The 13,748-nt window shown below is 35.6% G+C and overlaps 1 protein-coding gene across 8 annotated transcripts in view; it reads right to left on the bottom strand.

Moving 5' to 3' along the window:
- Positions 1-13,748, bottom strand: part of Pcdh9 (protocadherin 9) — an 899,165-nt gene that overhangs the window by 566,436 nt on the left and 318,981 nt on the right. For 4 of the 8 annotated variants that reach the window (NM_001431494.1, NM_001431497.1, NM_001191688.2 and 1 more), the window contains 1 exon segment: positions 2,145-2,246. In NM_001431494.1, the coding sequence (NP_001418423.1) occupies positions 2,145-2,246 (102 nt within the window). 8 annotated transcript variants of the gene reach the window in all.

Here is a 13,748-nt window from a genome sequence, read left to right on the forward strand (position 1 = left end):
CTATGAAAGCATACATACACTGTTGATTTTATCGGTATTTAGCATCATAGAATCAACTGAAAAGATCTTGAAATGACTGTGCTCAAAATTGTTCACATTATAGCTAGTTTTGAGCAATAAAGGTCAAATGAAAAAGTGTGAGATAAAGCTTTTCCAAAAATTGTTTACGTCTTTGTCTTCTAATATCAAAGTAAAGTTATATTTCCAATGCTTTGATTATTGAATTAATGATAAACATCAATATCATAACAATGTATAATTTTTCCTTGTCTAGAAACAAAAAACCTCTTATCTACTATGTCTACAACACATCTAAGAGTAAAATTATTTTTTATATCACAAAATCTCTAAAAAGATAAGTCTTCAGCAAACAATTTCTCTAGTAAAAAACCATCATGGAATTATACAAGATTTATTGGTTTATTATTAAAAAACATGAGTTAAATGTTATAAAAGTTCAATTATCAGATATTTGAAAGAAAAGTGTAATTTCTTTACTTTTATAATTTTCTTAATATGCAATCTTTTTACTTATTTACATCTTTATGATTGAAAAATTTCCCTATCATAGTGGATATTATGTTATTATTGTTAATAAGTAGAGAGGGATCAGATAATATTGGTTATTTAAAACATATATAGTGATCATGGAAACAAAAGCAGTCATCAGACATGCTTACTCTTGAAAGTTTCAAGTGAGTTAGACTCAGAGAAATCCAAACACACACACACACACACACACACACACACACACACACACACACACAATCACATTACAATATATTTTTGTTGAGGTAGAAGTTTCTAAATATTTAGGCTTCCACAAAATGTAAAAAGAAAAATGTGTTAAAGAGAATTGGAGGCTAATAAAACATAAATATTACTTTAACACTTTATAACCTCAATTAATCATTTAGGTATTGCATTTTGTTATCAACATATGATGTTAGAATGATATATTTCTTTTCAGGGTAATGATCAAACTGCGAAAAATTTGCAACAACTGTGTACATCTTTTCATAATTTAAGGAACTGATTAAAAAATATCCACGTGTGACGAATTAAACTAGAAACAATCACATTTATAAATATATTATCCATGATCTCTACAGCTGCAGGAAGTAAGTGAAATATAAAATATTTCTCAAAATAAAATTTAACTAGTACAACATGATTTTTTCTATTATACATCAACTTGAGAATACATAACATTTTTGAAAAATAATGTGTGTGTGTTTGTATGTATATAATTAGAAAACAAAGCCTATACTTGTGAGGTACCTGTGTTGGTATTGGGGTAGTTGGGAGAAGAAATGTGTAATTATATTTTGGTTAAATTTTTGAAATTTTTAAGATCCTTAAAATGGTTACCATGATAAATAATATGTGTTTCTTTAAACACACACACACACACATACACATATACACACACACACACAGATACACACCAAAACAAAACAAAAATAAACAAAAAGCAGAATTAAAGAAATTAGAAGAATTAGAAGAAAACCTTTCTAACTATGGCCACCATAAGGCATAATGTGTTATATTTCCTAATATTACATAAACGTCAGTAAGTGGAGTTTCTAAATTTTACGTTGGACAAATAACATTTTAAAAACAAGGGTTTTTAAAATATTAATTCTAATCATACAGGTTAATTAGTCAAATTTGGGGAAATATAGTTTTGTAAAGAAGTAATTATTAAAATTTCTCACAGTTTAACTAGCATATCTTGAGTAAGATTATCTTTGGTACCAGTGTTTGAAAAATATAACTCTTGGTGAATTCACATGCATATTCTTGTGTTCAAATAATAAAAAAATGAATCTAGAAATAGCATATTTCTCCTAAACTCCAAAATAATGTCATTCATTATTTTTTCAAAAAATAGATAAAAATGAAATTTATATTCAGTGTTTGTTATAAGCATGGTAAATTCATACTATTATAAATGGGGGTTATGAGTCATGAATATATTTCTCTATTTACTTTTAGCTATATTAAAACACTAGTAGAAAAATCCCATCATAAACGGAAATCAGAAACCCCAAAACGTCTGGAATAGTCAGTACAGCATATTCAAAATCTAGAGAAGATGACAGTATCCCATACTAATAGTGACGCTACAGATGTAATCATACCTCAGAATGACTTTCTTCATTCTCTCGAATGTGGAAACCGGTAGAGCTGGGGCATTTCTGATGTGTGACAGGAATAAGGTCATTTTTGCTGTGTGAGTTACACTGAAAGAGATTACCAAATAATTGTGACAAACTACTCTACATGTCAAGTGTCCATTGAGAGACAAAGCTGTTTGCTGTGAGCCTATGGATGGAACTGACTTTTAACTAAGGAGGATCTAGACTCAGATAGCATGCATAGATATATGGCAAAGCGGTAATGTGCGTATAGTATTAGTATGTAGTGATTTAAATGTGTTACTTCAGATTTTCTACCGAAGAAGGTGTTATTTAAACAATAACCTGCAATACTCTCATAAATCGATTAATTTATAGAACTTCAAATATTAAATTATATAAGCTTTTCACAAAAACAATGTTTAAGATGACTGCTTTCCACCTTCCTCACAAGAGCTGTTCACGTAAAAAGAAGACATCATTCATTTCTGGTTCTTTCCTTTGTTCTCCTTTCAAGTTTCTTCTTAGGGCAAGGCTACCTGTGAATATTGCCATTCAGCCATTTGTAAAGCCTAGCATTAAAACTTTTATAGTCTTTAATTTAATAAAAGACATCATCAACCACTGGGAAAGACTCATCATTCACCTTCAGATCAAAATATTTCTTGTCTTTAAAAATATTTCTGGGGTTGGGGATTTAGCTCAGCGGTAGAGCGCTTGCCTAGCGAGCACAAGGCCCTGGGTTCAGTCCCCAGCTCCGAAAAAAAAGAAAAAAAATATTTCTATGACTCTTGCAGATAACAATTATCTAATTTGACTTTGTTGTAAAGAGAAATATCTATATGACAGTAAGAAAGACTTTAAACACAATTAGTCATATGATAAATCTTTTAATATAGAAAAACTATTTCACAAATGACATTTATGTTTATGATATATATGTTTTTTTCAGACTTTAACCCTATGAGAGTTGTATGAGTAATTGAAACAAATACTAACTGATAGTTTAATTTCTGTTGAGAACCCAGATAACTAAATTTTATGTGTAATACCTAAAATGCCATCTTATCCAAATCAATTCATTGAATGTTCCTAAAATGGACTGAACAACTTCATCCTTAACTCTGAAGATCTTTCTTTACAAAAGCTTCTTTTGTTTTGTAAAACAATAAACACAAAATATATCTTTAAACATGTTTTGATAAACTGTAATCATCTTGGACATTTTAATCAGTTTCTATACCTAGCCTTCCTGCATATATTCATGATTAATCTACTTTAAACGTCTCATGTATTATGTAGTTTTTCCCCAAAGAAGCATTCCGTAAATCTCTGTGCCTCACTCAGTTCTTACATTGGTAATGTGTTAGATAATTTTGAGACCCTTTACAAAGCACCAATGACCTAGTTCTGGTTTACATCAGTTAATTCAGAACTCACACTGTAGACAGACATTGAAGTTCCTGAGTTAGGAACTTTCAGGAGACGATGCTGAGTTACGACATTAACCCACAATGCTCTGCTTGTTTAGAAAGTCATTTACTATGTGCATGTTCTCCCAAGATTTAGAGAGTATGGAAACGTATTCCCAATGATTTGCTCAAAGACTTATTGTCTGGAGGAGATTTCTCAGTTAATCGTATTTCTTCTCACATGAGTCCAGAGCCTTGAGAGATGTATAGATTAGAGCGATTACTTTAGCTTGCATTCAAAGTATAAGAAACTACACTGACTGTATTGAAGACATGTATTTTGCCAAATCATGAGAAGTTATAGCAAATTACATATAAAGAATATGGAGACTAATTTGAAGATGAACAGAAGTACATTGAATTCAACAGTAGAATCAGTAATGGCAAGTTGCAGAACCAAACTCAGTATAAAAGATGATTAGCCAGGATAAGATTTTTAATAAGAATTGAATGGCCTATAGGGAATGAACTTCTGTACCCTACTACATACGATAAATTTCAAAGCACAGACAACATGAGCTCAGCTGCAAATGACTAATTATATTCCAATAAATTCAGTCAATCTAATGCGTTTGTGCCCATAGTTTCCTTGGTGTCTCATAGAAGGGCTACAGTGACTTCCTCACGATATTTAATTTGTCATTTTCAGGATGGAAAATTCCTTGGGAAATTAAAAATAGGAATCAGACCAATGAAGAAAAACAACAATATGATGAGGAACATTTTGAGATAAAATACGACAAATAGCCAGACTTAAGAAAAATTCTAGAGGTAGAAATAATTTAATATGCGTCTTGCATATTTCTCCCTCAAAAGTTGCAGCTGAAAACAGAAACACATTTTAAACCTTTATAGTTTTATTCTACCAAAATATTCTGTTTTTCAAACTCAATATGAATTACTATATTAAAACCATGGCTGATAATCATATTTTAAATCAGACTTACTCTTATAAAATACATATGGAAATAAAATTTGAGAAGTTGTGAACTCAATAACAACAACTTTATTCAATGTAAATCACTGTAACTACATTTGTTTTATACCTTAAAGCATTCAATACTTTTTCAATACTTTTGATTGATAGCCTGTATTTAAATATGGGGATTAAACTTTCTTTTCCCAAACACCCATTGTGCTTCCAGAGAAAATGGCTATTCACTGCCTATAGAAAAGCCTACTCAAACTTCTTACACAAGCAGGTACTTTAGCTCTTTCAATTTGGATTCAAATCCTCAGAAAGCACTTCATAGTCATGATATCAAGAGAAAAAAATCAATAGTTGAGAAGCAACAAAAGGTTTATGAAAAGTCGCATAACCATAAATAAAAACCAGTTACTTGGTTTGCTAAAAGGGCTTTGTTATTTTACACTCCATTCTACTGTGGCAGGTATGTGCTTTCTATGATTGTGTCCCTCCGCCCACCTTCTTACAAAATCCAGATTCTTTGATGAAAATCAATGGCGCTGTTAGAAGTCCCTTACAATCACTGCAGAGGAACGAGCTTTAGGTTTTGTGCCATATTTTTCCTCAAATAGCATGTTTGTTTGTTAAAACCTCTCAGTGAATATGCCATTCCTACCCACTGTATCAAACTAAAGATTGCTGTCATAGAAAACTAAGGAATCAGAGAAAGAACTGGAAGAGCTTGAAGGGGCTCGAGACCCCATATGTACAACAATGCCAAGCAACCAGAGCTTCCAGGGACTAAGCCACTACCTAAAGACTATACATGGACTGACCCTGGACTCTGACCTCATAGGTAGCAATGAATATCCTAGTAAGAGCACCAGTGGAAGGGGAAGCCCTTGGTCCTGCTAAGACTGAACCCCTAGTGCACATCATTGTTGGGGGAGGGCGGCAATGGGGGGAGGATGGGGAGGGGAGCACCCATAAGGAAGGGGAGGGAGGAGAGGGATGTTTGCCCGGAAACCGGGAAAGGGAATAACACTCGAAATGTATACAAGAAATACTCAAGTTAATAATAATAATAATAAAAAAAGAAGTGACACGAAAAAAAAAACTATAACACATCCTTGAAAGTTTTTGATGTAAATTTTCTAGAAGTTAATAAAAAAAGATTATGTTCACATACACATACACCCAAAACATCAACTTTAAAAATTATTTTATATTTGGTGAAACCAATTCCTCTCTATCCATACAACTCACACAACACTTGTACCAGATTTATCACCTCAATTTCACTACACTATCAAAAATAGTTACATTAGTAATTCAGGGGTCAAGTCTCAGTAGTCAGTAAATACATAAGGGAACATTATTTCTCCCTGATGCCTTCTAAGACACTACCCTTAACTATCTCTTCACTCCTCTATTGCCCACTTTCATAACCTTTTATTTATAATAGTTTCATATTGAAAAGCAGGAGAACGGATGTGGTCCTAGTACTTCTTGATAGAGTATTTTCTCTGTGCACTATTCATAGTAGTGAAAGTTAGGCATCAACCAAAAAATCTGTCTTCAAAAGTAATGTCATGTGTACAGAAAACCCTTTGTGATTTAGCTTGGAGGTCGACAATTTTTGAAGGGAATGGAATACATTTTAAAACTATAGTAGTTAGTTTTCTAAATATTTGTTTATTGTTGAGTTTAAAAAATTCACCTTTTCCTTTTCCCCTCAAAACTCTTCTTACTCCCTTGTAAATTCATAGCCTCTTTAATTTACTAATTGTTCTTACACACACACATACACAGAGGAGGGGAGGGAGGGAGGGAAGGAGGGATGGAGAGAGAGAGAGAGAGAGAGAGAGAGAGAGAAGGAGAGAGAGAGAGAGAGAGAGAGAGAAAGAGAGAGAGAGAGAGAGAGGAGAACACATCATTAAGTTCATAAATGCAGGCTGCTCAGTCTATATAATGTTACCGTATAATGTTTTTAGGGCTGATTGTTGTTATTGCATAACTAGTGTGTTCTGCTCATGGTAAATCTATTGTTCCTCCTCTGAGGGTTCTTTTGTTGCTGGTTTTCTCTGTAGAACTGAGGCCTTGTGGACTTTTCCCAACCATGTTGACATGCTAATTGATACCACCCATGTTCAGCTCATGTTTGGGCAGTCACAATGAGCCTCTGAAACTATTAGAAGAAATGGTTTACAGAGAAAACTCCTTGATCCTCTGGCTCTTAAAATATCTTTCTGCACCATCTTTCAAAATGCTCTCTGAGTTTTAGGCTTGGGAGTATGTTGTAGATGGATTCTTTGGCCTTGGGCTCCACAAGTCGGCACTTTGACTGGATTTTCTCTGTGACTTTTAGTTTTAATTTATTTAATTTTTTGGAGTGGGCTTCATCTACTTGAAAGAAAACCTTTTCATTTTGGGGAAGGATTTTTGAAGCCAGTCAATGACTTTACTATTGCTGCTCCTTAAAGTTCTTTCCCTATTCTTTTAAATGTAATTTTCCTCATTTTAACTCAAGAAGATGTAGGGCCAGAGGGCTGTGGAACCAGACCAAGCAAGCCTAGAGCAAGAGTGAAGGACTGGAAGAGCTTAAAGGAGCTGGAGACCCCATATGTACAACAATGCCAAGCAACCAGAGCTTCCAGGGACTAAGCCACTACCTAAAGACTATACATGGACTGACCCTGGACTCTGACCTCATAGATAGCAATGAATATCCTAGTAAGAGCACCAGTGGAAGGGGAAGCCCTGGGTCCTGCTAAGACTGAACCCCCAGTGAACTAGACTGTTGAGGGGAGGGCGGCAATGGGGGGAGGGTTGGGAGGGGAACACCCATAAGGAAGGGGAGGGGGGAGGGGGATGTTTGCCCGGAAACCGGGAAAGGGAATAACACTCGAAATGTATATAAGAAATACTCGAGTTAATAAAGATAAAAAAATCCTGTTCTGAGATCAGCAAGATTGCTTCCCACTTCCTGGTGCCTGCATGTCCTAGTGCACTTAGCCCTTTTCCTCAAACTTTGCCCTGTAGGAGGAAGTCCCATAGCCCAGTTAAACTTCCACTAAGCTTATACTGTCATGTCCAGCAGAATTGGCCATTCTTCCTTATGCTAATCAGACATCCCCAGCACCTTGGCCCAGGACAAAGTTGTACACTCACGACACAGCCCCTAACCATCCCCAAAGTTTTAATTAATAGCCTTTGCATGTGCATCCTCATTAAATGAGCTGTCTTGCTGAAGCTGCCTCCCAGAGTCTGTTTTCATCCTTTCAGCTCCCTGCTTCAGAGATTACTAAACTCCCAGCAGTTTCCGCCTTCCCCTTCTCCCAGGATCCACCAGTTGTGTCATGGGTGATGAGCCCCAGATGTCGGCAGCAAAGCTTGAATGGCAAGGAGAGACCAGTTCCTCCTGTTGATAGGAGATCTTCAGGACAGTGCCTGCAGCATTATCATATTTTTGAAATATAAATATACTCATAGAAAATAAATTAAATAATAAATAATAAATGATCAACATCATAAATTTTCACAATATTTTATATGAACTACTTTATTTGGCTTCTAATTTTCCATCACTTGTTTGTCGTCCGATCTCTTTGTCCACACTAATTGAACTCACAACAAGTTCATTACTGCTAAGACATAGACCCTTTAGCACACGTATCGATACAGAAGGAAGAGAGAAGGGCTCTGAGCTTGAGAATCCTCAAATCAAGAACAGTAAACACAGAGGTGGATACAGGCTTTTTCCTTCCATGGACTCTCCAGTAACTTCTGGAACGAAATAGTTTCACGAGGTCATCTGCTAAACTAAAGGGACAGATTTTAATTTATTGCCTGAATATATGAACAGAATAAATCCTGTCCAACTTGAAGGGGTTGCTGCCTTCTCCCCTTTGGTGTTCTTTGGAATATTCATAAGCTCCGTTATTTTGTAGACTCTCCTTTGAATAAAAATACTGAACAGTCCTTTATACCCCCAGGAGCCCAACATCCACACTCTTTTCTCAAACAACTCCTCTCCATTCCACTCTATTTTTTTCTGATTATAATTGTATGCCTTTTTTTTAAGTTTAGAGACATTCTTTTGTCCCCCTTTCTGTTTCTTCAAAGGCAGCTCTCTATTTCTGCCCTCTGAAGTACTTCATTTCTAGTTTGTTCCTGTGAGCCATTTATTACCCCAGGTTTGCAGGGACTATGCTTATGGAAGTGGTCAGGAATTCCCCCATTAACATTTAGAAGCTGAGTTTCACATGTGTTGTTTTTGAGAAAACAATAAAAACTCAAAGGCTAACTTTGTGTAGTCTTGCCACACAGGCCATTAAACAGGCTAATGGGCTTTCTTCAAATATAGTTCTCTGTAATCGAGTGAAATCAATGCATAAAAGATTTAGTTCTGATTGTGCACTTTGCTTTCCCAAGTAGGACACTTTTAAAACATTTGTAAAAGATTTTCTTCAATTTACAGTGTTAGAGCATAAATGGTGAAGCAGAGTGTTTCAAAAGAGTTACGGCACATATAAGATAACACATACAGTAATAATATCTTAATAGAATTCTTAAGAAAATATAGAAATGGGAAATTAAAGTATCAATAAATTTGGGGAGTGTTTTAATGTGGAGAGCATGATGAAACATGTTCTTTTCGTGGCCAAAATATCTCTTTTTATAGCTATTGCAAATGGTCTCTATCAGAAGCTGTCTGACATTTCTCACATAATTCTAACAATTTGAAAGACTTCATTGGCACCAAGTACCGCTGGCCAAATAACTTTTTTCATGGTGTTATTTCTTGCATGGCATTTCAAAGCAACCACTTTTTATAAATAGAGTGGTTACTATAAAGTTTAAACAAATTCAGTCATTGTCCATTTCTTTGGTTTTTTTTTATTGGATACTTTTTATTTATATTTCAAATGTTATCCCCTATCACAGTTTCCCATGCATAAATCCCCTATCCCATTCCCCACTTCTTCTTTGAGGAGGTACCCCCTCCCCAACCACCCACCCTGCCCTGCCTCCCAGCCCGGACATTCCCCTACACTGGGGAGTCCAGCCTTTGCTGGATCAAAGGCTTCTCCTCCTGTTGGTTCCCAACAAGGCCATCCTCAGCTACATACGCAGCTGGAGCCATGGGTCTGTCCATGTGAACTATTTGGATGGTGGTTTAGTCCCTGGAGGCTCTGGTTGGTTCGTATTGTTGTTCTTATGAGGTTGCAAGCCCCTTCAGCTCTTCAATCCTCACACTAACTCCTCCAACAGGGACCCCATTCTCAGATCAATGGTTTGTTGCTGGCATTTGCCTCTGTATTTGTGAAGCTCTGACAAAGCCTTTCAGGAGACAGCTATATCAGTCTCCTGAAAGCATGAATTTCTTGGCATTAGCAAGAGTATCTGGGTTTGATGGCTGCCTGTATAGGGGCTGAATCATCAGCAGGGGCAGGCTCTGAATGGCGATTCCTTCAGTCTCTGTTTCAAACTTTGTCTCCATATCTCTTCCTATGAATATTTTTGTTCCACTTTTTAAGAAGGGCTGAAACATCTGCACTTTGGTCTTCCTTCTTCTTGAGCTTGATGTGGTCTGTGAATTGTATCTTGGTAATATGAGCTTTTGGGCTAATTTGAAATTATTAGTGAGTGCATACCATGTGTTTTATTGTGATTAGGTTACCTCACTTGAGATATTTTCTAGTTCCATCCATTTGCCTATGAAGTTCATGAAGTCATTGTTTTTGATAGCTGAGTAATATTCCATTGTGTAGATTTATCACATTTCTGTATCCATTCCTCTGTTGAAGGGCATCTGGGTTCTTTCCAGCTTCTGGCTATTATAAATAAGGCTGCTATGAACTTATAGTGGACCATGTGTCTTTGTTATATGTTGGACCATCTTTTGGGTATATGCTTAGGAGTGGTATAGCTGGGTCCTCAGGCAGTTCAATGTCCAGTTTTCTGAGGAACCTCCAGACTGATTTCCAGAATGGTTGTACCAGTCTGCAATCCCACCAACAATGGAGGAGTGGTCCTCTTTCTCCACATCCTAGCCAGCATCTGTTGTCACCTGAGTTTTTGATTTTAGCCATTCTCACTGGTGTGAGGTGAAATCTCAGGGTTGCTTTGATTTGCATTTCCCCATGACTAAGGATGTTGAATATTTCTTTAGGTACTTCTCAGCCATTCAATATTCCTCAGCTGAGAATTCTTTGTTTACAATCTGTTGGTTGCCATTTTGTCCTAAGGACAGTGTCTTTGGCTTTACAGAAACTTTGCAATTTTATGTGGTCCTATTTGTCAATTCTTGATCTTAGAGCAGAAGCCATTGGTGTTCTGCTCAGGAAAATTTCCCCAGTGCCCATATGTTCATGGCTCTTCCCCACTTTTTCTTCTATTAGCTTGAGTGTGTCTGTTTTTATGTCGAGGCCCTAGATCCACTTGGACTTGAGCTTTGTACAGGGTGATAAGAATGGGTCAATTTGAATCCTTCAACATGCTGACCTCCAGTTGAACCAGCATCATTTGTTGAAAAAGCGATCTTTTTTCCATTGGATGGTTTTGCCTCCTTTGTCAAAGATCAAGTGACCACAGGTGTGTGAGTTCATTTCTGGGTCTTCAATTCTATTCCATTGATCTACCTGCATTTCTCTGTACCAATACCATACAGTTTTTATCACTATTATTCTGTAATACAGCTCAAGGTCAGGGATGGTGATTCCCCCAAAAGTTCTTTTTTTTTTTTTTTTTTGGAGCTGGGGACCGAACCCAGGGCCTTGTGCTTGCTAGGCAAGCGCTCTACCACTGAGCTAAATCCCCAACCCCCCAAAAGTTCTTTTATTGATGAGGAAAGTTTTTGCTATCCTAGATTTTTTGTTATTCCAAAGTAATTTGCAAATTGCTCTTTCTAACTCTATGAATAATTGAGTTGGAATTTTGATGGGGATTTCATTGAATCTGTAGATTGCTGTTGGTAAGATGGCCATTTTTACAATATTGATTCTGCCAATCCATGAGCATGGGAGATCTTTCTATATTCTGAGATCTTTAATTTATTTCTTCAGAGACTTGAACTTCTTGTCATACAGATCTTTCACTTGCTTGATTAGACTCACACCGAGGTATTTAATGTTATTCGTGACTATTTTGAAGGGTGTTGTTTCCCAAATTTCTTTCTCAGACGGTTTATCCTTTGAGTAGTGGACAGCTACTGATTTGTCTAAGTTAATTTCATACCCAATTTTAAACCACTTTGCTGAAGTTGTTTATCAGGTTTATTAGTTCTCTGGTGGATCTTTTGGGGTCACTTATGTATACTATCATGTCATCTGGAAATAGTGATATTTTGACTTCTTCCTTTTCAATTTGTATCTCTTTGATCTCATTTTGTTATCTGAATGCTCTTGCTAGGACTTCGAGTACTTTATTGAATAAGTAGTGAGAAATTGTCAGCCTTGTCTAGTTCTTGATTTTAGTGGGATTGCTTCAAGTTTCTCTCCATTTAGTTTGGTGGTGCTACTGGCTTGCTGTATATTGTTTTTACTATGACTGTTTAGGTGTGGGCCTTGAATTCCTCATCTTTCCAAGACTCATTGTCCATTTCTTGAGAATATAAGTTCTGTAGACCTCTTTATTGAATTTCCAACCATTTCTTAAAAGAATATTGATATATACAAAAATAAATGTATAGGGCACATACATAGCTGTAGTGCTAGACAGGCAATCACTTAGGCCTATAAGAGACTTCTTCGTCCTGTTGTCAGATAATAGTAAATTAACGCACAAGAGTAAAACCGGGTAATTTTGATTGTGGTAAAATTTATTGGTAATTCAATTAAGAATTACGAAATAGCACTATATTTCAAATTACTCACCAGGATACTTCTCAATATACAAAGAGTGCTCAGTACATACACAACCAAGTCGAGCAGTGAATAGGAAAACTATTGTTGAAACCCTGGATTGTGCAGTACTCAGTGTTGGGAGGTAAGTGAATGCGGATTTGCAAAATAAGGAACATCCATACACATCCCCGCATACGTCTGTAAATTCCTTATTAAAAGTTACCTACGTTCTTTATATGTTAACAGAGATGATACCAGATGTAATTTCAGGTCATTTCTCAGAAGAGTGCAAAACTACCTTCATGAGGACCACATCCTCAGTAGACATCTTTCTCTAAAAGGTTCATAGACCCTGCGAAACAGCTTACTATTCTTTCAGCCTAATTCCTATGAATGTCCATAGAAATAGAATTTCCTCAGAAAATGTATGTATAATCAACACTTATGTGTTACGATGTCTAGTTCATTTATTCCCTCCTCTCCAAACTTGCACCATTACCTTCCCTTGCAGAAGACACTGAATGGTTGTGAATGACAAGAAGATTACATGTTGTATTGCATTAACAGAGCTCTCTTAATGTCATTTGGTTTTCATATCGCTACTTAATCATGCATTTAAATAAATGACGGTAAACAATGCGGAACTTCCCATGCATATAAAAAGATATAGCTCTCCCTAAGCGCATCCTGAAGAATGGAAGAACATGAATTTTCAGTACCAAGATCAATCTGTATTATATTTAACATAACTGTTTTCAGATGACTTTAGCCCATTTTTATTTATAGTTAATAAAATTGAGCATTGTCCATGTATTCGTCATTGAATTGTCTTTATACTTTTAACACAACTGGAATTTCCTCAACACAGGCAGCACAGATAGAATTAACAGCTTCTAAATATGCCTATCATTACAGAAGGGTCTTATATGAAAGGTGTTCACTTAGGATTTAAGGCTACAAGTCTTCATATTTTTATAGATAAAAGTATCTAAACAATTCTGAAATGGTGGCCAATATATAATGCTAAAATTAACGTATTAGAACATAGCAGTATTTTATAAATGTTCTATGAAATATGATCATAATGCTTGTATGAGACAAATAGAAAAAGAATATGTAATGGCAGTATTTATTTGTAAATAGACTTCTGTAGAGAGAGCACAAATGAAGTAATAGATGTACAAGTGTACATGTACAAAAAACCCTTGATCGAATTTCTGGAAAATGTTTAATATAATGTTTAATGATTATGTATATTTTTATTGTGGCTTTTTTTTAGTATATAAACTCTGCTTAAATAGTATTTGGTTAATTATATTTTATGAAATATTTAATTTACATATAAAATAGTTACATTATGTAAATTAGAAATTTATGAAGT

This window comes from Rattus norvegicus, chromosome 15 (genome assembly GCF_021556685.1).
Source record: "Rattus norvegicus strain SHRSP/BbbUtx chromosome 15, alternate assembly SHRSP_T2T, whole genome shotgun sequence".
In the NCBI taxonomy this organism is placed as follows: domain Eukaryota; kingdom Metazoa; phylum Chordata; class Mammalia; order Rodentia; family Muridae; genus Rattus; species Rattus norvegicus.